General features: G+C 46.5%; 1 protein-coding gene across 1 annotated transcript in view; it reads left to right on the forward strand.

The window, feature by feature from the left end:
• The first annotated feature begins 924 nt into the window (after positions 1 to 924).
• LOC311126103 (serine/threonine-protein kinase SMG1-like) overlaps positions 925 to 26,397 on the forward strand; it is a 55,206-nt gene continuing 29,733 nt past the window's right edge. The window contains exons 1-23 of the mRNA XM_084200127.1: positions 925 to 1,160; positions 2,554 to 2,732; positions 6,093 to 6,248; positions 6,563 to 6,699; positions 9,217 to 9,275; positions 9,447 to 9,660; positions 9,831 to 9,956; positions 10,984 to 11,056; positions 11,476 to 11,573; positions 14,416 to 14,589; positions 14,917 to 15,138; positions 15,419 to 15,520; positions 17,926 to 18,225; positions 18,762 to 18,848; positions 19,355 to 19,398; positions 22,374 to 22,535; positions 22,909 to 23,027; positions 23,329 to 23,416; positions 23,535 to 23,636; positions 23,954 to 24,094; positions 24,384 to 24,640; positions 25,375 to 25,571; positions 26,007 to 26,168. Coding sequence (XP_084056253.1) covers positions 1,084 to 1,160; positions 2,554 to 2,732; positions 6,093 to 6,248; positions 6,563 to 6,699; positions 9,217 to 9,275; positions 9,447 to 9,660; positions 9,831 to 9,956; positions 10,984 to 11,056; positions 11,476 to 11,573; positions 14,416 to 14,589; positions 14,917 to 15,138; positions 15,419 to 15,520; positions 17,926 to 18,225; positions 18,762 to 18,848; positions 19,355 to 19,398; positions 22,374 to 22,535; positions 22,909 to 23,027; positions 23,329 to 23,416; positions 23,535 to 23,636; positions 23,954 to 24,094; positions 24,384 to 24,640; positions 25,375 to 25,571; positions 26,007 to 26,168 — 3,276 coding nt within the window. The 5' untranslated portion in view covers positions 925 to 1,083. The remainder of the gene's footprint in view (positions 1,161 to 2,553; positions 2,733 to 6,092; positions 6,249 to 6,562; positions 6,700 to 9,216; positions 9,276 to 9,446; positions 9,661 to 9,830; positions 9,957 to 10,983; positions 11,057 to 11,475; positions 11,574 to 14,415; positions 14,590 to 14,916; positions 15,139 to 15,418; positions 15,521 to 17,925; positions 18,226 to 18,761; positions 18,849 to 19,354; positions 19,399 to 22,373; positions 22,536 to 22,908; positions 23,028 to 23,328; positions 23,417 to 23,534; positions 23,637 to 23,953; positions 24,095 to 24,383; positions 24,641 to 25,374; positions 25,572 to 26,006; positions 26,169 to 26,397) is intronic.

Raw genomic sequence — 26,397 nt, forward strand, 5'->3', positions numbered from 1 at the left:
ATTCAGAGTCATATTCCTGTAAAGCTGGGGATCCATAATAAATACAAATACTGTACATTGGTTTTTGGCCAGATTCTCCACCCTTTTCTTAAAGTTATGTTCAATTATGTTTAATCACACACTCATTCCCTCTCAGCAGTTACAGCTTCTCTACAGTAGAGGGAGGGGGTTTTGTCCTACCCTGTTGTTACATTTACATTTACATTTTAGTCATTTAGCAGACGCTCTTATCCAGAGCGACTTACAGTTAGTGAGTGCATACATTATTTTTTTCATACTGGCCCCCCATGGGAATCGAACCCACAACCATGGCATTGCAAACGCCATCCCTGCCGGCCAAACCCTCCCTTACCTTGGACGACACTGGGCCAATTGTGCGCCGCCCCATGTCTTGTTAATTTGTTTCTGGAGTTTCAGAGAAACTGTGAATGTGAATGGGAATCAATTGTTTGTCCCCAAAAAGTCCTTACAAGTATAGTAAGACATAGCTGTATGTGTGTGTGTGTGTATGTGTGTGTGTGTGTGTGTGTGTGTGTGTGTGACATTTTATGGAGAAAAAAAACATTAAAGTTTGCACTACTACACACACCATAATGCCTTGAATTCTGCTCATCTTTACCTTTACTGTTGCTGCATGCATGCTCTCTTCTCACTCCCACTCGTGATGTTGTCGCTTGGCAACGCATATTCCAAGTGATGTGCAAAAAACAACTTGCTGCAGTTGCTAGCTGCAGAGGAGATTGAGTTTTTTTGAGGGTCAGTGAAGTTAGCTAGGTAAACCTCTGGGTTAGTTGAACAGACCTGTTGCGCTCACAGCTCTTGCTTGGTCGTTCCAAAGTCCGGCAGATGGCGCTGCTATAAAGAAAAGGGGGCAGTGGCTCTTTCATCAAGAATCGAAGAAGGAGTGGGAGCCGGAAAAAAAAAAAAGAAAGGAGGCCGACCCGAACCGATACAAAACATAACGCACACAGATAGCTGTAGCGGGTCCATTAATGGACGTAAAATAAACAGATAGCGAGCGAATACGCTTGTTCACCGAATTTAATCCCGTTGAGAGCAGGTCATGCTGTTCTCGCAAAGGTAATGAGCCGTAAAGCCCTTGGGTTTCGGCTTAGCAGCGCCCACAAACTGCAGCGAGACTGGAATGATTGGAAGCCCAGGTTGGTATCGCGCCACCGGTGAGAGAGTCTAAAATAGAACGGGGATTCGCTGGGCCTAACAGCAGCTTCTTTATTTAGCTAGCTAGTTAGCTAGTCAGCCACTTTGGTTCCCACACCTGAGGGAAATGGCTTGATAACAGTAGCTAGCCAGTAAGCAAGCTAACGCTCAAGCTTGATCACGTTATCCAAACTAGCTAGCTACGCTAACAAGGATAACCAACACTTTGCGCATTTATTCTGACTCAAAACACAACCTGCCGCATTTCATTGCTATGCTTTCCTCGTGTTTAGGTAGACATGGCTAGCTAGTTAACCTAATATTATTAGTGGTCAGAGAAGCCAATGCTTGGCAGCTATTTCGGTAACATTGGAAGTGGTGTTAGCTAGTTATTGCTAGTTATTACTATTATTAGCCAATATTCGTTGTCACTGAGATGACATGTTACCTTCACTTGGTAGCCAGCTAGTTAGTTGGCTAACTGACGTTAGTTAGCTCAAAGCGCAAATCTAGCCAGCTAACTATGGCTAGTGTTCGTTAGCTAGCTAGGTTCTAACTTTCTTCACCTTTGTCCCCAGAGTGACTGGGCTTGTTAGATAGCTAGCTACCAATCGTTGGGTGGGGGTGGTTGTGCTTTGATAACGCGGTATCCGGATCAGTAAACTGATTTGACATCAAATGGTGTGCTAACGTATAGTGTGGCAACTTTGGCTTTCAAGCTGGCTAACTAGCTACCTGGCTACGGAACGATGAGCCATCGGTGGGCAACGGGTGTCTTTCCTGCTGTCTTGTTACGTTATCTGGTCAACAATGATTAGCTAGATGACTTTAGCTTGATAGTTCATATTGGCTACCTAGCTATCGCTCAAAAATAACTAACCAGAAGACGGCTAACTAGCTACTATGTTTTAACACTTGCTAACTGATTACTATCCTGCTATCTTTCCTAGTTGGCGCGGTACCACCCTTTGCCAGCAAACGAAAGTGATTTAGCAATGCTGTCAGCGGATTGAATTGCACAGGGACATCAATAAAGTACATTATGCAAGCTCATCAGTTCTTGATTAAAGAAAGGGAGGTGTTTTTAGAACATTCCTTCAGTTGAGACCTGCATTTGACGTTTCTGTTCAGACAAATGCTCATAGTCTTGTGGAAAACTATTCAACAGTGCTGTACATTTAGCTAGAATAATTTCTCCATCCATGTATCCAGTTGTTTAATCCTAGACTTGTAAACCAGATTGGGGTGAGATTGTCAAACTGTAGGGAGTGTGTCCATATAAGTTATGATGATGAACCACTATCTATCAAGTACAAGTTGCCCTGGTGGATTTCACTGACTGTGTTTGTGTGTCCTGCACCCCTGTGTGTCCGTCCCTCTGTCCGCCTGCTTCAGAGGCGACAGTGTGTCAGCAGCTAGCCAGGACGGTGTGAAGCGCATCGCCACCAGAGACCTGGGTCCAGCTGTATACGACCCAACAGCAGTGGGAGTAGCAACCTCGGACCAGCCTGTCTCCCCACCTCTCCTACACAATGATGCCTTCCCAGCCACTGCAGACACTCTGGACGAAGGGGGTGGGTGTTACTGTTACTGTCTACTGTCTGCAGCATGTTGGTGTGTGTGGGCTGGGTGGGTGCTACTGCCTGTCTGCAGCATGTTGGGGGGGGCAGGGGGTGGGTGCTACTGCCTGTCTGCAGCATGTTGGGGGGGCTGGGGGACACTGCCTGTCTGCAGCATGTTGGTGGTACTGTATAGTGATTTAAGTGCGCTATGACTGTAACGCCCCTTGTGGGTTTCACTGTAGGCAGGCCTGCTAACCATTGCTCCAGTAAGAGTAAAAGGGGATTCGTAACAGGCCTGCCTACCTAGGCAGGGGTGCTGTGTATTATAGTAGCCTGGTTCTGGATCTGTTTGTGCTGTCTTGACAAAGACCATAGGAGCTAGCTGGCAAGACGGCACAAACAGATCTGAGACCAGGCTTGGGTTATTATGGGGTCAGTGGGTTATTATGGGGTCAGGTTAGCAGTACATGAGACCAGGCTTGGGTTATTATGGGGTCAGGTTAGCAGTACATTTTTTTTTATTTTTTTTATTTTTTTATTTAGCAGACGCTCTTATCCAGAGCGACTTACAGGAGCAATTAGGGTTAAGTGCCTTGCTCAAGGGCACATCGACAGATTTTTCACCTAATCGGCTCGGGGATTAGAACCAGCGACCTTTCGGTTACTGGCACAACGCTCTTAACCACTAAGCTACCTGCCGCCGGGTTATTATGGGGTCAGGTTAGCAGTACATGAGACCAGGCTTGGGTTATTATGGGGTCAGGTTAGCAGTACATGAGACCAGGCTTGGGTTATTATGGGGTCAGGTTAGCAGTACATGAGACCAGGCTTGGGTTATTATGGGGTCAGGTTAGCAGTACATGAGACCAGGCTTGGGTTATTATGGGGTCAGGTTAGCAGTAAATGCTGACAGCGGTTGTCTGACATGGCACCCTATTCCCTATATAGTGCACTACTTTAAACCAGAGTCCAATGGTAACCTATCCCCTATTTAGTGCACTACTTTAAACCAGAGTCCAATGGTAACCTATCCCCTATTTAGTGCACTACTTTAGACCAGAGTCCAATGGTAACCTATTCCCTATATAGTGCACTACTTTTGACCAGAGTCCTATTTGTATTACTGTATCCATTGTTGTGGTCACGTTGTCCAGAGGTGAACCTGTAGTCAGCATGTCATTGGACTGTAGACACCATGTGTGTCCTGTGTAAATAACTAATAAACTAGTATTAATGTACTATATAATGAATAAAGGTGCCTTTTGGACACATCCAGCTTCTCTCCCTCCTTCCTTCCTGGGTCCTCAGACTCATGTTGGCTTAATGTTTCTGTTGAAGAGAAAGAAGAGCACTCTCGTCTCGGTGCGTATCTGTCCGGGGCATCTGGAAGGAAAGCACTGCGCGTCCCCGGGTTCCCCACAGATATCTGCCCTCATGGTAGAGAAGTTTGCGTCTCAAATGGCACCCTATTCCCTATATAGTGCACTACTTTTGACCAGGGCCCAATGGCAACCTATTTCCTCTATACTACTACTTTACTACAAGGGCTCATAGGGCTCTGGTTAAAAAATAGTGCACTATATAGGGAATAGGGTGCCATTAGGGACGTATACAAGGTGTTGGCCACCTACGCTGCCCTGTAGCCTAAGTAATTTTAGTTACGGTGATTGGTGATGTCACACACCGGTGCTTGGCGTTGTACTTAATCATGTGCTGTGCGCGCTAGCAGCTGGTATTGTAATAATGATGCGTCCGCTTCCAGAGACTAGCTGTGCTTGGTTACGTTTTATGTTCAGACCCTTGGTTTCGGTGTACTCCAGCACCAGTGTAGTGGACGCCATGGCATGCCTTAGCATAGCCCTTGATCATGACTCTCAGTTCCATTACGTTACACATGAGTCATTGGACAAAGGCGTCTTTTGTATGGGGGAGTTTTGGTAAGATCCCCGACGCTCAGTCCAAAAATGAACATGCATCACTTGCGGTACGGTTTTTGAAGCGTAAGGACCTTATCTTAAAAAAAATAATAAAAAAAAATAATGCATACCATGATAGGGTTAGTGTTCCCACACGGCCATATCGCCATGTTACAACGCTTGTTTACGGAAAACTGATGGTAGACAGAGCTTGACCACCTGTGCTAATTAGCCATCTACCGCGCTCCTAACACCTGTGTGTAATCTAACTGGGGAAGTGTAGTTTGGTCAGATAGCTGTATGGATAACCATAGCTGTATAGATCTGTGCAAAACTGCTGATGAAAGATGAGGGCCATATGTTTAAAAAGCCGTATTGCAAGTGATGGCTGTTGACCTTTCTGAACGTTCTAAAACAGCGTTGGGATTGTATGTAAAAAAACAAAAAAAAACAATGTAAATGTAGTTCACTTGAGCCAGTCATGGCATGGGCCCTGTATCCACCAAGCAAATCAAATGGATTTGCCACATGCTTCGTAAACAACAGGTGTAGACTAACAGTGAAATGCTTACTTACGGGCCATTCCCAACAATGCAGAGAGTAAAATAATATAAAAATAATAACACAAGGAATAAATATACAATGAGTAACGATAACTTTGCTATATACACTGGGTACCAGTACTGAGTCCATGTGCAGGGGTACGAGGTAATGGAGGTAGATATGTACATATAGGTAGGGGTAAAGTGACTAGGCAACAGGATATATATTAAACAGTAACAGCAGCATATGTGATGAGTCAAAATAGTTAGTACAAAAAGGATCAATGCAGATAGTCCGGGTAGCTATTTGTTAACTATTTAGCAGTCTTATGGCTTGGGGGAAGAAGCTGTTCAGGGTCCTGTTGGTTCCAGACTTGGTGCATCGGTACAAGCTTGCCGTGCAGTAGCAGAGAGAACAGTTTATGTCTTGGGTGGCTGGAGTCTTTGACAATTTTTTGCATCTCAGAGTAGGCGTGCTGATCTCGCATCTGTCCATATAATCTTATTCATTATGATCTAAAAGGAAAAACTGATCCTAGATCAGCACTGCTACTCTGAGGCGCTTTGTGGATACGGGCCCTGGTCAAAAGTAGTTCAAAAGAGGGTGCCATCTCTGGCGCAGCCAGCGTTATCGTAGTGACAGGAACTGTTCCTTCTGAGACTGCTGTGGTGGAATGACCACCTCTTCCATTGTGTTTTGACTGTCATCCATGGGCTCATACAGCAGTAATGATGGTGTTCATTTCTCTGTGCTTTGTTGGCTGTATAACCAGAACACTCTCTGGTGGAACTAGCACTGTATGCTTTCTGGTGGAAGACTAACGCTTTCTCTCCCCTCTCTCTCCACCTCTCTCCCTCTGTCTTTCCAACACACACACACACTCTCTCCCCTTTCTCGCCCCCCCCCCCCCCAGGAGGATATGAAGCTGCAGGAGGGTTCAGTGATGATACTTTTGGTTGGAAGTCGTTGGGGCAAGAGTTGAGGATCAACGATGCGACCGCCGATTTGACCACTTTTCAGCAGCATGGAAACCGTGCTTTAGCTTCTAAGGACATGAGGAAATCCCACGGTGAGTATGTAGCCTACGTCAGGGGTTATTAAACCTCTCCTCTGCGGTTATTAAACCCCTCCTCAGGAACCCCCAGACTTAACACTGCTGATTCACCTAGTCAAGGGCTTGATGATTAGTTGACCAGTTGAATCAGGTGCTAGCTGTGGAATAGATATAATCCATGGATTGGCTGGGGGCTCTGAGGAGAGGTTTGGAAACCACTGGCCTACGTGACACCCGTACAGGCGTCGATCTACTCAGTTTGCCTAGATATAATGGCAAAATTGCTGAATGCCATTTATAATCACCATTTCATCTCTCTCTCTCCACAGACAGAGGGATGTCTCACTCTGATGAGTCTCGCCTGTCCAACCTCCTGCGCCGTGTGTCCCGAGAGGAGGACAGGGACCGCCGGCTGACCTCCGTCAGACAGCTCCGGGAGTTCATCACTCACTCTGACAACAAAGTGGTGAGGTCATCAATCATATCAGTCTATCTGGGTAGTTCATCACTCACTCTGACAACAACAGTGGTGAGGTGATCAGTCAGTCAATTGATCCCAGCAACCCAGGGAGGTCTTAACTCCCTAGCTTAGAGATTCTCCCTAGGATAGGATAGCGTTGGTCAGTGGTCAGGGCCTCTGGTCTAGAGGGATATTAGTGGCTGTGTCCCAAATGGTACCCTGTTCCCTACATAGTGCACAATCTGTCGATGTGCCCTTGAGCAAGGCACTTAACCCTAATTGCTCCTGTAAGTCGCTCTGGATAAGAGCGTCTGCTAAATGACTAAAATGTAAATAGTGCACTACTATAGGCCCTGGTCAACAGTAGTGCACTATAAAGGGAATAGGGTGCCTTTTGGGACACAGCCACTGTGTCGCTCTCTCTGGCTAAGCTCTGCATTGTTGTCTCTTATGACAGGCCTTAGATAACCAGGGCTGTTTTTAGACTGGAGGGGTTATACAGTGGGGGAAAAAAGTATTTAGTCAGCCACCAATTGTGCAAGTTCTCCCACTTAAAAAGATGAGAGAGGCCTGTAATTTTCATCATAGGTACAAGTCAACTATGACAGACAAATTGAGGGAAAAAAATCCAGAAAATCACATTGTAGGATTTTTATGAATTTATTTGCAAATTATGGTGGAAAATAAGTATTTGGTCACCTACAAACAAGCAAGATTTCTGGCTCTCACAGACCTGTAACTTCTTCTTTAAGAGGCTCATCACACTCCAAACTCCACTATGGCCAAGACCAACGAGCTGTCAAAGGACACAGAAACAAAATTGTAGACCTGCACCAGGCTGGGAAGACTGAATCTGCAATAGGTAAGCAGCTTGGTTTGAAGAAATCAACTGTGGGAGCAATTATTAGGAAATAGAAGACATACAAGACCACTGATAATCTCCCTCGATCTGGGGCTCCACGCAAGATCTCACCCCGTGGGGTCAAAATGATCACAAGAACGGTGAGCAAAAATCCCAGAACCACACAGGGGGACCTAGTGAATGACCTGCAGAGAGCTGGGACCAAAGTAACAAAGCCTACCTTCAGTAACACACTACGCCGCCAGGGACTCAAATCCTGCAGTGCCAGACGTGTCCCCCTGCTTAAGCCAGTACATGTCCAGGCCCGTCTGAAGTTTGCTAGAGTGCATTTGGATGATCCAGAAGAGGATTGGGAGAATGTCATATGGTCAGATGAAACCAAAATATAACTTTTTGGTAAAAACTCAACTCGTCGTGTTTGGAGGACAAAGAATGCTGAGTTGCATCCAAAGAACACCATACCTACTGTGAAGCATGGGGGTGGAAACATCATGCTTTGGGGCTGTTTTTCTGCAAAGGGACCAGGACGACTGATCCGTGTAAAGGAAAGAATGAATGGGGCCATGTATCGTGAAATTTTGAGTGAAAACCTCCTTCCATCAGCAAGGGCATTGAAGATGAAACGTGGCTGGGTCTTTCAGCATGACAATGATCCCAAACACACCGCCCGGGCAACGAAGGAGTGGCTTCGTAAGAAGCATTTCAAGGTCCTGGAGTGGCCTAGCCAGTCTCCAGATCTCAACCCCATAGAAAATCTTTGGAGGGAGTTGAAAGTCTGTGTTGCCCAGCGACAGCCCCAAAACATCACTGCTCTAGAGGAGATCTGCATGGAGGAATGGGCCAAAATACCAGCAACAGTGTGTGAAAACCTTGTGAAGACTTACAGAAAACGTTTGACCTGTGTCATTGCCAACAAAGGGTATATAACAAAGTATTGAGAAACTTTTGTTATTGACCAAATACTTATTTTCCACCATAATTTGCAAATAAATTCATAAAAAATCCTACAATGTGATTTTCTGGAGAAAAAAAATCTCATTTTGTCTGTCATAGTTGACGTGTACCTATGATAAATTACAGGCCTCTCTCATCTTTTTAAGTGGGAGAACTTGCACAATTGGTGGCTGACTAAATACTTTTTTCCCCCACTGTATTTACCAGGGCTGTTTTTAGACTGGATGGGTTATATTTACCAGGGCTGTTTCTAGACTGGATGGGTTATATTTACCAGGGCTGTTTTTAGACTGGATGGGTTATATTTACCAGGTGGTGCATCTCCACTGTAGAACTGTGTTCTCTCCCTGTTTGACACTGATTGTGTTCCTCTCCCTCCCCCTCTCGCTCCTTACCTCTCTATCTCTCTCTCCTTACCTCGCGCTCTCTCCTTACCTCTCGCGCTCTCCCTCTCCTTACCTCTCTTGCGCTCTCTCCCTACCTCTCTCGCGCTCTCTCCTTACCTCTCGCGCTCTCTCTCTCCTTACCTCTCGCGCTCTCTCTCTCCTTACCTCTCGCGCTCTCTCTCCTTACCTCTCTCGCGCTCGCTCTCTCCTTACCTCTCTCGCGCTCGCTCTCTCCTTATCTCTCGCGCTCGCTCTCTCCTTACCTCTCGCGCTCTCTCTCTCCTTACCTCTCGCGCTCTCTCTCCTTACCTCTCCCACCAGGCCCTGGTGAAACAGTTGGATACAATCCTCAGTACCCTGAATGATATTTTGAATGAAAGGTAAGAGGAAGCTCCCAATCAGAGCCCAATAGTCTCCATCTGGAATGGCTCCCTGTTCCCTATAGAGTATGTATATAGATTTAGACCATTTAGATGTTTCAAGATCCTTTTGGCTGTTAAGCTAGTCAGGTTGTGTGTTGGTTTGTACGGACTCTCCTCTCTCCTCTGTAGCAGTAAGCTGCTGTCGGAGCTGCGTCAGGAGGCAGCGGTGTGTCTGGGCCTGCTGTGCACTGCTCTGAGCTATGAAGCAGAGCGCATCTTCAAGTGGATGTTTGTCAAGTTCAGCTCCAGCACCCGGGACGAGGTCAAGCTGCTCTACCTGGTGGCAGCGTACCGAGCCCTGGAGGCAGCTGGAGAGAGGAAGGCCTTCTCACCTGTCATGAAGGTAAGAGGACAGGAGAGGAACCAGGACCCCATTCATAGTGTCTCACAGTAGGACTGCTGACTTAGGATCAGTTTGGCCTTTTAGATCATAATGAATAAGGCCCAGGGTAGTAAGGGAAAGTTAAGTTGAGAGAGTGGGTAACTGACTCTGTGGTGTCCATTTTGTGTCAGCTGGTCATGAGTAGCCTGCAGTCCATCTTGGAGAACCTGGACACGCCGGAGCTGCTGTGTCAGAGCGTCCGCTGCATCCTGCAGGTGGCCCGCTGCTACCCACACGTCTTCAGCACCAACTTCAGAGTGAGTGGCAACACACACACACACTCTCTTGCGCCAACTTCAAATGTGAGCGTCTGCTGGTGTTTTCTTTCACTACCTCCATCTCCTACTGCCTGGCTCGCTCCCTCTTTCACTACCTCCATCTCCTACTGCCTGGCCCGCGCCCTCTTTCACTACCTCCATCTCCTACTGCCTGGCCCGCGCCCTCTTTCACTACCTCCATCTCCTACTGCCTGGCCCGCTCCCTCTTTCACTACCTCCATCTCCTACTGCCTGGCCCGCTCCCTCTTTCACTACCTCCATCTCCTACTGCCTGGCCCGCTCCCTCTTTCACTACCTCCATCTCCTACTGCCTGGCCCGCTCCCTCTTTCACTACCTCCATCTCCTACTGCCTGGCTCACTCCCTCTTTCTCCCATCTCCTACTGCCTGGCCCGCTCCCTCTTTCTCCCATCTCCTACTGCCTGGCTCGCTCCCTCTTTTTCCCATCTCCTACTGCCTGGCCCGCTCCCTCTTTCACTACCTCCATCTCCTACTGCTTGGCTCGCTCCCTCTTTTTCCCATCTCCTACTGCCTGGCCCGCTCCCTCTTTCACTACCTCCATCTCCTACTGCCTGGCTCACTCCCTCTTTCTCCCATCTCCTACTGCCTGGCCCGCTCCCTCTTTCTCCCTTCTCCTACTGCTTGGCTCGCTCCCTCTTTTTCCCATCTCCTACTGCCTGGCCCGCTCCCTCTTTCACTACCTCCATGTCCTACTGCCTGGCCCGCTCCCTCTTTCACTACCTCCATTCCTACTGCCTGGCTCACTCCCTCTTTCTCCCATCTCCTACTGCCTGGCTCGCTCCCTCTTTTTCCCATCTCCTACTGCCTGGCCTGCTCCCTCTTTCACTACCTCCATCTCCTACTGCCTGGCTCACTCCCTCTTTCTCTCTCCTACTCTGTCAGTCTCTCTCTCTCTGTCTCTACTAGCTGGTCTTATAAATGTCCCCCAGAGTGTCTACAGTGAAGTATTTGTGTTGTCTTTTGACCGTGCCTGTTGTGTGTGACAGGATACGGTGGATATCTTGGTGGGCTGGCACATCGACCACACACAGAAACAGTCTCTGACTCAACAGGTCTCAGGTGAGTACACAATCAGGTTTTCCATCTACCTCTTAATATAGAACATAATCACAACTTGGTGGGGATGGAAAGATTGCTGCAGGTCTGTAGTTGACAGTGTATGGTTTACGCCAGGTGTGTCACGGGGGTGGTTTGAGTTAAACTCAATATACTTTGAATTGACTAAAACCAAATGGAAACTGTAGAAATGATAATGGACCTATATTCATACAGTTTGACTGTCCAGCTCGCTAAAAATCACTACACAGTCAAGGAGCATCAAATTCCAAAAACAAATTGACTGCAAGGAAATAAAAAATAATTCAGTGCGGCCCTCCGAACATCTTTGAAGACCGAATGCGGCCCCCGGGTCAAAATGAGTTTGACACCCCTGGTTTACACAAGTCAAATGTATGCGTGTGAACTCTCTGTGTGTGCAGGCTGGCTGCAGAGCCTGGAGCAGTTCTGGGTAGCAGACCTGACCTTCTCCACCACGCTGCTGGGGCAGTTTCTAGAGGACATGGAGGCCTACGCAGAGGTCAGTAACACCACTACACACACGCTCAGTGGCCAGTTTATTAGGTACACCCATCTAGTACCCCCCCCCCCCCCCCAATTTGCCACCAGAACAGCCTGAATTCTTCGGGGCATGGAAACGTTGCTCAGTTGGTATCAAGGGACCTAACGTGCGCCAGGAAAACATTCCCCACAACATTACACCACCGCCACCAGCCTGTACCGTTGACACAAGGCAGGATGGGTCCATGGACTCATTCTGTTTAAGACAAATTCTGACTGCCATCAGCATGACGCAACAGGAACCGGGATTTGTCGGACCAGCTGTTTTTCCGCTCTTCAGTTGTCCAGTGTTGGTGATTGCGTGCCCACTGGAGCCGCTTCTTCTTGTTTTTAGCTGATAGGAGTGGAACCCGTTGTGGGCATCTGCTGCAATAGCACATCCGTGACAAGGGCCGACGAGTTTTGAGTTCTGAGGTGCCGTTCTGCACACCACTGTTCTACTGCGCCATTATTTGCCAGTCTGTGGGCCGCCTGTCAGCTTGCACGATTCTTGCCATTCTTCTTCGACCTCTCTCATTAACAAGCTTTTTTCACACCATTCTCGGTAAACCCTAGACACTGTTGTGCGTGAAAGCCCAGGAGGTCGGATGTTTCTGAGATACTGGAACCAGTCCGCCTGGCACCGGTGATCATACCACGCTCAAAGTTGCTTAGGTCACTCGTTTTGCCCATTTATAACTTTCAATAGAACAGTAACTGAATGGCTCAATGCCTGTTTATATAGCAAGCCACGGCCATGCCACTCACTGTCTGTAGGCGCAAACCATTTTCGTGAACAGGGTGGTGTACCTAATAAACTGGCCACTGAGTGTACGCTACACTATTACATGGATACCTATGCAAAGGTAATGGTGTTCCCCAGACTATTACAGTAGAACCTCAGAGATACGAACTGACCAGTCAACCAAACTAGCAATTTAAGGCTACAGGCAAACGTACAGAGCCTTCAGAAAGTATTCATACCCCTTGACTTATTCCACATTTTGTTGTTACAGACTGAATTCAAAATTGATTACATAGATTTTTTTCTCACCCATCTACATACAATAATCCATAATGACATTGTTTTTGGAAATTTTAGCAAATGTATTGAAAATGAAATACAGAAATAACTAATTTACAAAGGTATTCACATCCCTGAGTCAATACTTTGTAGAAGCACCTTTGGCGGCGATTACAGCTTTGAGTCATCTGAATCAGTTTTGCAAATCTGGATTTGGGGATTTTCTCCTATTGTTCCTGGTAGATTTTCTCAAGCTCTGTTAAGTTAATGAGGAGTGGCGCTGAACAGCAATCTTCAAGTGTTTCCACAGATTTTCAATGGGATTCAAGTCTGGGCTTTGGCTGGGCCACTGACTTTCACATTCTTGTTCTGAAGCCATTCCAGCATTGCTTTGGCTGTATGCTTTGGGTCATTGTCCTGTTGGAATGTAAATCTTTGCCCCAGTCTGTTGTTTGCATCTGAAGTAGGTTCTCATCAAGGATTTGCCTGTGTTTGGCTTCGTTCAATGTGGTCCTCTGTAGCTCAATTGGTAGAGCATGGTGCTTGTAACGCCAGGGTAGTGGGTTCGATCCCCGGGACCACCCACACGTAAAAATTTATGCACACATGACTGTAAGTCACTTTGGATAAAAGCGTCTGCTAAATGGCATATTATTATTATTATTATTATTATTATTATTATTATTATTATTATTATTATTATTCCCTTACCACTCTCCCAGTCCCTGCCGCTGAAAAGCTTCCCCATAGCATGATGCTGCCATCACCACGCTTCACGGTAGGGATGGTGTTAGACTGGTGATGAGCACCGCCTGGTTTTCTCCAGACATGGCGCTTTGCATTCAGGCCAAAGAGTTTTTGTCTCATCAGACCACATAATATTTTGCCTTTGCTCTGTCTTTCACGTGCCTTTGTGCAAACTCCAACCGTGCAGTCATGTGCATTTTTCACAGGAGTGTCTTCCGTTTGGCCACTCTCCCATAAAGCCCAGATTGAAGTGCTGTAGAGACTGTTGTCCTTCTGGCAGGTTCTCCCATCACAGCGATGGAACTCTGTAGTTCTGTCAGAATGCTCATTGGGTTCTTGGTCACCTCCCTGACCAAGGTCCTTCTTGCCCGGTTGCTCAGTTTGGTCGGATGGCCAGCTCTAGGCAGTCTGGGTAGTTCCATATTTTTTCAATTTCCCAATGATTGAGACCACTGTGCTCTTAGAAACTTTCAACACTCTAGAAATAGTTTTATACCCTTCCCCAGATATATGCCTCATCACAATCTCGGAGATCTACGGACAGTTCCTTGAACTTCATGGTATAGTTTCTGCTCTGACATGCACTGTCAACTGTGGGCCAACTGTGTGTTTTCATTCGAAATCATGTCCAAACAATTTAATTTGGCCACAGGTGGACTCCAATCAAGTTGTAGTGACATCTCAAGGATGATCAAATGAAATTGGATGCACCTGAGCTCAATTTGGAGTGTCATAGCAAAGGGGTGTGAATACTTATGTAAATGAGATTTCTGTATTTCATTTTCAATACATTTGCAAACATAAAAAAAAACATGTTTTCACTTTCTCATTATGGGGTATTGTGTGTAGATGGGTGGGTGGCGGGGATATTTTAATCAATTTACAATTCAGGCTTTAACAAAATGTAGAAAAAACTGAGGTCTGAATACTTTCTGAAGACACTGTGTATCAAGTTGTGGAAAATGTTTATCACTGAGATCCTTTTGTATTACATTAAATATTAAATGCCATGAAGAAATGTATGGACTGTTCTGTCCCATGTTGTCTCCAGGACTTGGGTCACGTGGGTTCTGGAGAGGCGGTAGACGAGGACGTCCCTCCCCCCACGGTGTCTCTGCCCAAACTGGCCGCCCTGCTGAGGGTGTTCAGCACCGTGGTGCGCTGCATCGGACAGCGCTTCAACCCCATCAGAGGACCGCCCATCACACAGGCATACGTCTCTGATGTAAGGAGAGACATACACACACACAGGCATAGATCTCTGATGTAAGGAGAGACATACACACACACACAGGCATAGATCTCTGATGTAAGGAGAGACATACACACACACAGGCATAGATCTCTGATGTAAGGAGAGACATACACACACACAGGCATAGATCTCTGATGTAAGGAAAGACGCACACACCCATCCGAGGCATTTTACTGATGTAAGGAGAGTGGGTGGGAGAGACACACAGACTCTGGTAATTAACAAGGCATATGTCACAGATAGAATTTGTTCCCAACACAACCTTACCTCATCCCTCTCCTTCCTCCCTTTCCCCAGGTTCTGAATCGGGTGCTGGCGTGTGTGTCGACGGCCAAGCAGGTGTTGTTCTCTGAGCCGGTGTTGACGGCGGGGAACGAGTGTGTGTGTGTCCTGCTGGTGAGCTTGGAGCCGTCCGCACAGCTGACCGACGCTGTCATCACCTACGGCCTGGACCAGCTGGACGCCTGCCGGGCCTGTGGCCCAGAGTACAGCCTGGCCGTCCTCAGCCTCATCACATTGGTAAGGACCGGTTCTAAAACTGGTTTACATACAGGTTATAACTAGTTTATGCTAGTTAGAATTGGTTTAAACCAGTTTGGAAGAATGTTCCCTCAAACTGAGCAAATTTCAGGTCTTGTGAGCGGAAACTTGAATGTTGCGTCAATGTAGGCCAACATTTTGAGACTTTTTAAAAACATTATGCATTGCATTATCAATGGCTGCCCGAATGCAGAGAACTGGTTGGTCATTCAACGTTTTGCCTCTCTGCTTCTAATGGTCTCTTCTCTCTGTGTGGTAGATCGTGGACCAGATCAACACTAAGCTTCCAGCCTGGTTTGTGGAGAAGCTGCTGGCACCGACGTCACAGCTCCTGGAGCTACGCTTCAACAGGGACAGAGAGGTGTGTGTGTGTGTGTGTTAGGGATGTGACAAATGGAAACATTTTCTTAATGTTTAAATTGCTGTTTAAAAAAAAAAAGTAATTTTTCTGTTAAAACGATAAGAAAAATGCTTAAAATGTCATATGTATTCACAATGCAGAATATGGTCATATTGGGTACGACAGTCCTATTGGGTGGGTGCTAGGGGGCAATGAAGTTCCATCTACCACAGTCATAGGCTGAATCTCAAACCCCAACACTTGGCCACTAAGCCCTTTATCGAGTGGCCACTTGCTGTTGCGTTCGATAGTGATCACTTGAGTCCGCAAGTGTTTTGCCAAAAGGAGCGTTGAGACGACGCACACTCAATGTTCCAACTCCTGCTTATCAATATTCTAAATCCATTCGCGACCTGTCTTGCACATGACTCAATTGCTATGAAACACAGGCACTGGGACAGACGCATACTCTGATAGACAGGGAAGAAGTTGTAAAAACAAAACGGCTGCTCTATTCCTGGTATATCGGTCGCCTGTGATTTCATCAGCTGGTTTATCTTGTTGTAGCCTGCCTGCTGCTAGCTAGCTTCACTGACAAACACAGGGATGGAATGTTAGCTAGCTAGCTATGGATGTTGGGCACTGCACTGATAAACAGCATGTAGCTCGTCACTTATTTAGGATAGTTTGACAGCTTGCTGATGAAGTTGTAGACATGTTCCCAGCAGGCGTACTTAAGCGTACTTAAGTACGTTTCCAAAGCACCAATCGCTACATTGTAACGTTGGGTCAGGTAAAAGCGCAGCAGCAGACTCCATTTTGTAAAAAAAAAAGTATACTATTTTAGGGATTTTTTTCTTAATTTACCAGTTTCTTTTTAAAGTTTAAATGTTCGCCCCCCTAGAGTGAGTGTGTGTGTGTGACCAGGTTTATAGAGGTGTACATTTGTGGGTGCTTGAAACCACCTAATTGAAATGGGAAGAGCCTCCGATTCAGATTGGGAGAATGTAACGTAAGGTGTGTTTCTGTTAGGGTTATGTGGAAGCTGTATCTGTTAGGGGGAAGTTGTTTCTGTTAGGGTTACGTGGAAGTTCTATCAGTTTCTGTTAGGGTTAGGTGGAGGTAGGGCTGTTGCGGTGACCGGTTACCGCCACACCGGCAGTCATGACCGCAGTAAAATACCACGTGACTGTTGAGTCACGGTAATCTCCTCTTATGTGCTTTGATAGTGCCCAACTTTCTAACTGCCATCAGGTCCTACTGGCCTCGTCCTCAGGTCTCTGTTGTCTCTCTAACCACTCTGACGTCAAGGCAAATGCAATGGAAATCACATCAAATGCTTATCAAAACAGTATCGTGCTTTTTAAAACTCACATCACTGTGATTGATCCATTTGAAGAAAGAAGTTCAACAGCAGGTTGAAACTGAGTGGAAAACATGGTCGTTGTGGATGTTGCTTCAAAACCTAACACAGCTAAATGGATAGCGCTTTCTAAGGTGACGATTAATTCAAAACACATATGCATATTAGAGCTTATGCATGTGTTTCAATAGTCTAGTCGCATCGTGCAGCCCATATGTGTTTTGAATTCTAAGACATTCTAATGTTTGTATCATTCACAACTAAAGTTGCCAAATAACTCTAAATGTAGCGTATAGTACCTGTTTCAAGTGATCACTTTTACGCTCAACATAGCCACTTCATATGAGCACTCACTCTGGAATGTGAAAAATATCCTTTCTATATTATTCAGCCAAGTTCAGTTATTCTTCTAACTATGAAATCATTATAATATAAAATAATGGCACGGGATTTATAAGCATATCTTGTCTGCTAAATGAACAAGCCTACGGCATGGAGCATAGCCAGGTAACATACAGTAGACCAACTCATATTCTGTTCTTCTGAAATAAATGTTCTTTAGACCCGCCTAAAATAAATAATGGATTTATTGTGATGGTTATTATTAAATTGATTTTATTAAACTTTTTTAAATATAGATGTTCCAAAGGTGCGCATCAGCGGCTTGTATGCAGCTGACATTTCATGACCGCCACAGCCTGAGGTGGAAGGTGTTTCTCTGTCTGTTAGGGTTAGGTGGAAGGTGTTTCTCTGTCTGTTAGGGTTAGGTGGAAGGTGTTTCTCTGTCTGTTAGGGTTAGGTGGAAGGTGTGTTTCTCTGTCTGAGGGTTAGGTGGAAGGTGTGTTTCTGTGTCTGAGGGTTAGGTGGAAGGTGTGTTTCTGTGTGTTTGCGGCTTTCTATAATCCTGTTAGCATGACAATTCTATTGAAAACAAAACCAATCAAAGGTTGAATGGAAACTGTTAAGACATGTTTTTACTGGGTGTGTCCGGCTGTCTCTCTGTGTCTGTATCCATGTGTCTTCACTGATCCCCTCTGCTCTCTATCTCTCTCTTTCTCTCCAGGTGATGTCAGCAGCCCTGGGTGTGTACCAGTCCGTTTTGAGCCTAAAGAACATTCCCATTCTGGAAGCAGCTTATAAACTGGTTCTGGGAGAGATGGCCTGTGCCCTGTCCAGTCTGCTGGCCCCCCTGGACCTCCCCCCAACCCCTGGTACCCCCTCCCCGACCCCAACAGCCTTTCCCGGCATCCAGCACCCTGTCTTCACCCCCCTCACCCTCACCCCTGAGAGGGCAGAGTTCACCCTCATCTTCAACCTGTCAGCCCTCACCACCATCGGCAACACCAAGAACTCACTCATAGGGGTATGTAGGGTTACGAAACACACACACACACACACACACACACACACACACACACACACTGCAGCTCCGGCCAAAACACCAAGAACTTACTCATAGGGGTATGTAGGGTTACGAAACACACACACACACACACTGCAGCTCCGGCCAAAACACCAAGAACTTACTCATAGGGGTATGTAGGGTTACGAAACACACACACACACACACACACACACACACACACACACTGCAGCTCCGGCCAAAACACCAAGAACTTACTCATAGGGGTATGTAGGGTTACGAAACACACACACACACACACTGCAGCTCCGGCCAAAACACCAAGAACTCACTCATAGGGGTATGTTACCTAACACACCCACTGCACCACCATCAGCAACACCAAGTAACATGAACTGAACTGACCTTAAAATGTACCTCTGCTCTGCCCCTCTCGCTCTCTCTCGCTCGCTCTCGCTCTGTCGCTCTCGCTCTGTCGCTCTCGCTCTGTCGCTCTCGCTCTGTCTCTCGCTCTGTCTCTCGCTCTGTCTCTGTAGATGTGGGCTCTGTCTCCGACGGTGTTTGCGTTGTTGAGTCAGAACCTGATGTTGGTCCACTCTGACCTGGCCGTCTACCACCCTGCTGTACAATATGCTGTGTTATATACCCTATACTCACACTGTACCAGGTAACTAACACGCACAACCACCCTGCTGTACAATACTGTACCAGGTAACTAACACACACTACCACCCTGCTGTACAATACACTGTTATATACCCTATACTCATACTGTACCAGGTAACTAACACACACTACCACCCTGCTGTACAATACACTGTTATATACCCTATACTCACACTGTACCAGGTAACTAACACGCACAACCACCCTGCTGTACAATACTGTACCAGGTAACTAACACACACTACCACCCTGCTGTACAATATGCTGTGTTATATACCCTATACTCACACTGTACCAGGTAACTAACACGCACAACCACCCTGCTGTACAATACACTGTTATATACCCTATACTCACACTGCACCAGGTAACTAACACACACTACCACCCTGCTGTACAATACACTGTTATATACCCTATACTCACACTGCACCAGGTAACTAACACACACTACCACCCTGCTGTACAATATGCTGTGTTATATACCCTATACTCACACTGTACCAGGTAACTAACACGCACAACCACCCTGCTGTACAATACACTGTTATATACCCTATACTCACACTGCACCAGGTAACTAACACACACTACCACCCTGCTGTACAATACACTGTTATATACCCTATACTCACACTGCACCAGGTAACTAACACACACTACCACCCTGCTGTACAATACACTGTTATATACCCTATACTCACACTGCACCAGGTAACTAACACACACTACCACCCTGCTGTACAATACACTGTTATATACCCTATACTCACACTGTACCAGGTAACTAACACACACTACCACCCTGCTGTACAATACACTGTTATATACCCTATACTCACACTGCACCAGGTAACTAACACACACTACCACCCTGCTGTACAATACACTGTTATATACCCTATACTCACACTGTACCAGGTAACTAACACACACTACCACCCTGCTGTACAATACACTGTTATATACCCTATACTCACACTGTACCAGGTAACTAACACACACTACCACCCTGCTGTACAATACACTGTTATATACCCTATACTCACACTGTACCAGGTAACTAACACACACTACCACCCTGCTGTACAATACACTGTTATATACCCTATACTCACACTGTACCAGGTAACTAACACACACTACCACCCTGCTGTACAATACACTGTTATATACCCTATACTCACACTGCACCAGGTAACTAACACACACTACCACCCTGCTGTACAATACACTGTTATATACCCTATACTCACACTGCACCAGGTAACTAACACACTACCACCCTGCTGTACAATACACTGTTATATACCCTATACTCACACTGTACCAGGTAACTAACACACTACCACCCTGCTGTACAATACACTGTTATATACCCTATACTCACACTGTACCAGGTAACTAACACACACTACCACCCTGCTGTACAATACACTGTTATATACCCTATACTCACACTGCACCAGGTAACTAACACACACTACCACCCTGCTGTACAATACACTGTTATATACCCTATACTCACACTGCACCAGGTAACTAACACGCACAACCACCCTGCTGTACAATACACTGTTATATACCCTATACTCACACTGCACCAGGTAACTAACACACACTACCACCCTGCTGTACAATACACTGTTATATACCCTATACTCACACTGCACCAGGTAACTAACACACTACCACCCTGCTGTACAATACACTGTTATATACCCTATACTCACACTGTACCAGGTAACTAACACACACTACCACCCTGCTGTACAATACACTGTTATATACCCTATACTCACACTGCACCAGGTAACTAACACACACTACCACCCTGCTGTACAATACACTGTTATATACCCTATACTCACACTGCACCAGGTAACTAACACACTACCACCCTGCTGTACAATACACTGTTATATACCCTATACTCACACTGCACCAGGTAACTAACACACACTACCATCCTGCTGTACAATACACTGTTATATACCCTATACTCACACTGCACCAGGTAACTAACACACACTACCACCCTGCTGTACAATACACTGTTATATACCCTATACTCACACTGTACCAGGTAACTAACACACACTACCACCCTGCTGTACAATACACTGTTATATACCCTATACTCACACTGCACCAGGTAACTAACACACACTACCACCCTGCTGTACAATACACTGTTATATACCCTATACTCACACTGTACCAGGTAACTAACACACACTACCACCCTGCTGTACAATACACTGTTATATACCCTATACTCACACTGCACCAGGTAACTAACACACACTACCACCCTGCTGTACAATACACTGTTATATACCCTATACTCACACTGCACCAGGTAACTAACACACACTACCACCCTGCTGTACAATACACTGTTATATACCCTATACTCACACTGCACCAGGTAACTAACACACTACCACCCTGCTGTACAATACACTGTTATATACCCTATACTCACACTGCACCAGGTAACTAACACACACTACCACCCTGCTGTACAATACACTGTTATATACCCTATACTCACACTGTACCAGGTAACTAACACACACTACCACCCTGCTGTACAATACACTGTTATATACCCTATACTCACACTGCACCAGGTAACTAACACACACTACCACCCTGCTGTACAATACACTGTTATATACCCTATACTCACACTGTACCAGGTAACTAACACACACTACCACCCTGCTGTACAATACACTGTTATATACCCTATACTCACACTGTACCAGGTAACTAACACACACTACCACCCTGCTGTACAATACACTGTTATATACCCTATACTCACACTGTACCAGGTAACTAACACACTACCACCCTGCTGTACAATACACTGTTATATACCCTATACTCACACTGTACCAGGTAACTAACACACACTACCACCCTGCTGTACAATACACTGTTATATACCCTATACTCACACTGCACCAGGTAACTAACACACACTACCACCCTGCTGTACAATACACTGTTATATACCCTATACTCACACTGTACCAGGTAACTAACACACACTACCACCCTGCTGTACAATACACTGTTATATACCCTATACTCACACTGCACCAGGTAACTAACACACACTACCACCCTGCTGTACAATACACTGTTATATACCCTATACTCACACTGTACCAGGTAACTAACACACACTACCACCCTGCTGTACAATACACTGTTATATACCCTATACTCACACTGTACCAGGTAACTAACACACACTACCACCCTGCTGGACAATACACTGTTATATACCCTATACTCACACTACTAGGTAACTAACACATGTTAATACAACTTTGATCCTTCCTTTTTTTAAACATAGTTCACCACATTCTAATTTGTATTTTCTTTCAATCCTCTCTCTCGCCGTCTCTCCCTCTCTCGCCGTCTCTCCCTCTCTCGCCGTCTCTCTCCCTCCCTCTGTTCTTCAGACATGATCACTTCATCTCGTCCAGCCTGTCCTCCTCCTCCCCCTCTCTCTTTGACGGCGCGGTCATCAGCACGGTAACCACGGCAACCAGGAAACACTTCAGCACTCTGTTGTCCCTGCTGGGGACCCTGCTGAGGAAGGAGCACCTCTACACTGAGGCCAGGTACACACACACACTATACATTACACACTATACATTACACACACACACACACTATACATTACACACACTATACATTACACACACACACACACACACTATACATTACACACACACACTATACATTACACACTATACATTACACACACACACACACTATACATTACACACACTATACATTACACACACACACACACACACTATACATTACACACACACACTATACATTACACACACACACACACACACTATACATTACACACACACACTATACATTACACACACACACACACACACACACTATACATTACACACACACACAGGTGTAGTTGAACGATAACCTAACCTAGTTTGTGTGTGTGTCTGCTACAAACAGGAAGCTGTTGTTGACGTGGTCTCTGGAGATGTGTCTGATGATGAAGAAGTCTGATACCTACACCCCTCTCTTCTCCCTGCCCTCCTTCCACAAGTTCTGCAAGGGTCTGCTCCACAACGGTAACTACTGTTTAACTATAGAAAGGGTCTGCTCCACAACGGTAAATACTGTTTAACTATAGAAAGGGTCTGCTCCACAACGGTAAATACTGTTTAACTATAGAAAGGGTCTGCTCCACAACGGTAAATACTGTTTAACTATAGAAAGGGTCTGCTCCACAACGGTAAATACTGTTTAACTATAGAAAGGGTTGCTAAATTCTGCTTGATTCTGGGAATCTTCCAAACAGGATTTTTGGGAAAACCGGTTTTAATTTTTCCTGATTCCTGCAGTGTGTGTGTGTTCTCTGTCGGTCTGCAGCCCTGAATGAGGACCCAGTAATCTGCCTCCAGACCTGCAACAGCCTACAAGTCCTCTCCTCCTCACTCAACACAGAGCTGCTGCAGAGGTAACACACACCTGCAACACATGCACACACCTCCACCTCAAAACAACCCCTTATACAGAAAAGAATAAACCCAAACGGGTGTGTGTGTGTAATGTTGTCTCTGTCCTGTGCCTCCCAGGTGTGTGGATGTGTGTCGTGTCCAGCTGGTGCACTCTGCGGTGAGGGTGAGGCAGGCGTACGGCAAGCTGCTGAGGACAATCCCTCTGGACGTGACGCTCAGGTCAGCACACAACACACCGAACACCCTCCTCTTTCCTCAGTGACTGACTGGGACTCCTCTAAGGCAGAGACTCTATCAGTAACCTTTATTAATGTCTGTGTCCCTACAGTGACCTTAATGTCTGTGTCCCTACAGTGACCTTAATGTCTGTGTCCCTACAGTGACCTTAATGTCTGTGTCCCTACAGTAACCTTAATGTCTGTGTCCCTACAGTGACCTTAATGTCTGTGTCCCTACAGTGACCTTAATGTCTGTGTCCCTACAGTGACCTTAATGTCTGTGTCCCTACAGTGACCTTAATGTCTGTGTCCCTACAGTAACCACAGCCACCCAGAGATAGAGGAGATCTCCTTGGTGGTCCGTCGCCACATGAACCACCCCCCCAGCAGCACCTTTCACCCTCAGGACTTCAGTGACCTCATCAGCTTCATTCTGTACGGCAGCCTGCATCGTGGAGGGTATGCTCTGTGTGTGTGTGTGGGGGGGGGTTCGTTCTGCTGACCTGTGTGTCATCTGCTAACGTGGGTCCCGTGCGGCTCAGTTGGTAGAGCGTGGTGCTTGCAACGGCAGGGTTGTGGGTTGGGTTCGATTCCCACGGGTTACCAGTATGGGGGGAGGGGGGTATGAAAATGTATGCGGTCACTACTGTAAGTCACTCAGGATAAGAGCGTCTGCTAAATGACAATGTAAATGTGTAATCTGCTAACGTGTGTGTTTATCTGTTAACCTGTGTGTCTCTCCCTACAGTAAAGAGCCGTGGCTGGAGCGTCTGTACCACAGCTGTCAGCGTCTGGAGAAGCGCGAGGGTGGTGGTGGCTCATCAGGTGGTGAAGGGGGTGTGTGTGGCTCCGGCCCGGGTGTGAGTGTGTGTGTACCACGGGGTCTGCTGAAGACGGAGGCGGTGCTGTGGCAGTGGGCGGTGTGGGAGGCAGCTCAGTTCACCGTGTTATCTAAACTCCGCACGCCACTGGGACGGGCACAGGACACCTTCCAGACCATAGAGGGTAAGGGCTGTTACGCAGGCACCAAAACACACGTTCACTCACTAAAACTCACAAAAACACTCAGTCCAGGGTTTTCCCCATGATGTTTTTTAACATGGTGTTGCTGATAAGGTGGGGGAGGCCTGGAGTGGGGGGGGGGGGGGTTCGTTCTGTAACTGAACCCCTGTAGCTGAACCCCTGTAACTGAACCTGCAATTTAGTGTCTTAAACCAGGGGTGTCAAACTAATTTTGCCCCGTTGGCCGCATTCAGTATTCAGCAAGGTCCGCAGGACTGCTCTGAAAATGGGTTATATTTCCTTTTTCAATGCTCCCTGACTGTCTAGCTTTCGTGTCGGTGATCAGTCTATTAGCGAGCTGGACAGTCAAGAAACTGAATGAATATAGGTCCATCATTTCTACACAGTTTCCATTTGGTTGTAGTAATTTTAATGTATATTAAGCGCCTATCCAAGCCTAGCCAATCCTATCCTATCCAAGCCAATCCTATCCAAGCCAAGCCAATCCTATCCAAGCCAAGCCAAGCCTATCCAAGTCTATCCTAACCTATCCAAGCCTATCCTATCCAAGCCAATACAATCCTATCCAAGCCAATACAATCCTATCCAAGCCAATACAATCCTATCCAAGCCTATCCTATCAAGCCAATCCTATCCAAGCCTATACACATTTTGGATGTACATGTTGCCTCTTTCAAGAACATATTCTTTGCTCTCTCCTCCCTCCCTCTCTCCAGGTATGATCCGCAGCCTGGCGGCCCACAGTATGAACACGGAACAGGAGCTTAGCCAATGGAGCGCCGGCGACACGGACGACGGTCACCATAGCAACCAGCTGCGTCTGGCACTGCTCTTGCAGTTCCTGGAAAACCTGGAGAAACTGATGTACAACGCCTACGAGGGCTGTGCCAACGCTCTGACCGCACCGCCCAAGGTGCACACGCACGCAATAGCATCTGATAAATATGTGGCGGCAGGTAGCTTAGTGGTTAAGAGCGTTGTGCCAGTAACCGAAAGGTCGCTGGTTCTAATCCCCGAGCCAACTAGGTGAAAAATCTGTCGATGTGCCCTTGAGCAAGGCACTTAACCCTAATTTCTCCTGTAAGTCGCTCTGGATAAGAGCGTCTGCTAAATGACAAAAAAAGAAAATGTGTATGCGACCAATCAAATGTGATTTGATTTTGACACCCACACCTACACCCGGAGAAACTGATGTACAGCTCTTACGAGGGCTGTGCCAACTGACTGACCACACCGCCAAAGACACACACACACACAGCCCCAAGTGCCCCCCCAGCTCCTTATGTTAACTATCTCTCTCTCCCTCCCCCTCTTTTCTCTCTCTCTCCCTCCCTCCCTCCGTATCCAGGGTATCAGAACATTCTTCTATACCAACCGTCAGACCTGCCAGGATTGGCTGACTCGTATCCGCCTGGCCCTGATGAGGGTGGGGCTTCTGTCCGGCCAACCAGCAGTCACCGTCCGCCACGGCTTCGACCTGCTCACTGAGATCAAGAACAGCAGCACTCCGGTAACAGGAGGAAGAACACACACAGTCCTAATCCCTATATAGTGCACTACCTTTGACCAGAGCCCCAACTTCACCAAGTGTACTTGACCATACAGAGAAACACACTCAGCATCACCCGGTTCAACAGTCGTTTTCAACCCATGACCCCTTTACCTGAAGTTGCTAAATACATCACCTGTAACTGACCCCCCCATGTCTCCTCTCTGTAGGGTCCAGGTCTCTTCTGGTC

Source organism: Coregonus lavaretus, assembly GCF_964263955.1.
Source record: "Coregonus lavaretus genome assembly, contig: HAP1_SCAFFOLD_1921, whole genome shotgun sequence".
NCBI lineage: Eukaryota > Metazoa > Chordata > Actinopteri > Salmoniformes > Salmonidae > Coregonus > Coregonus lavaretus.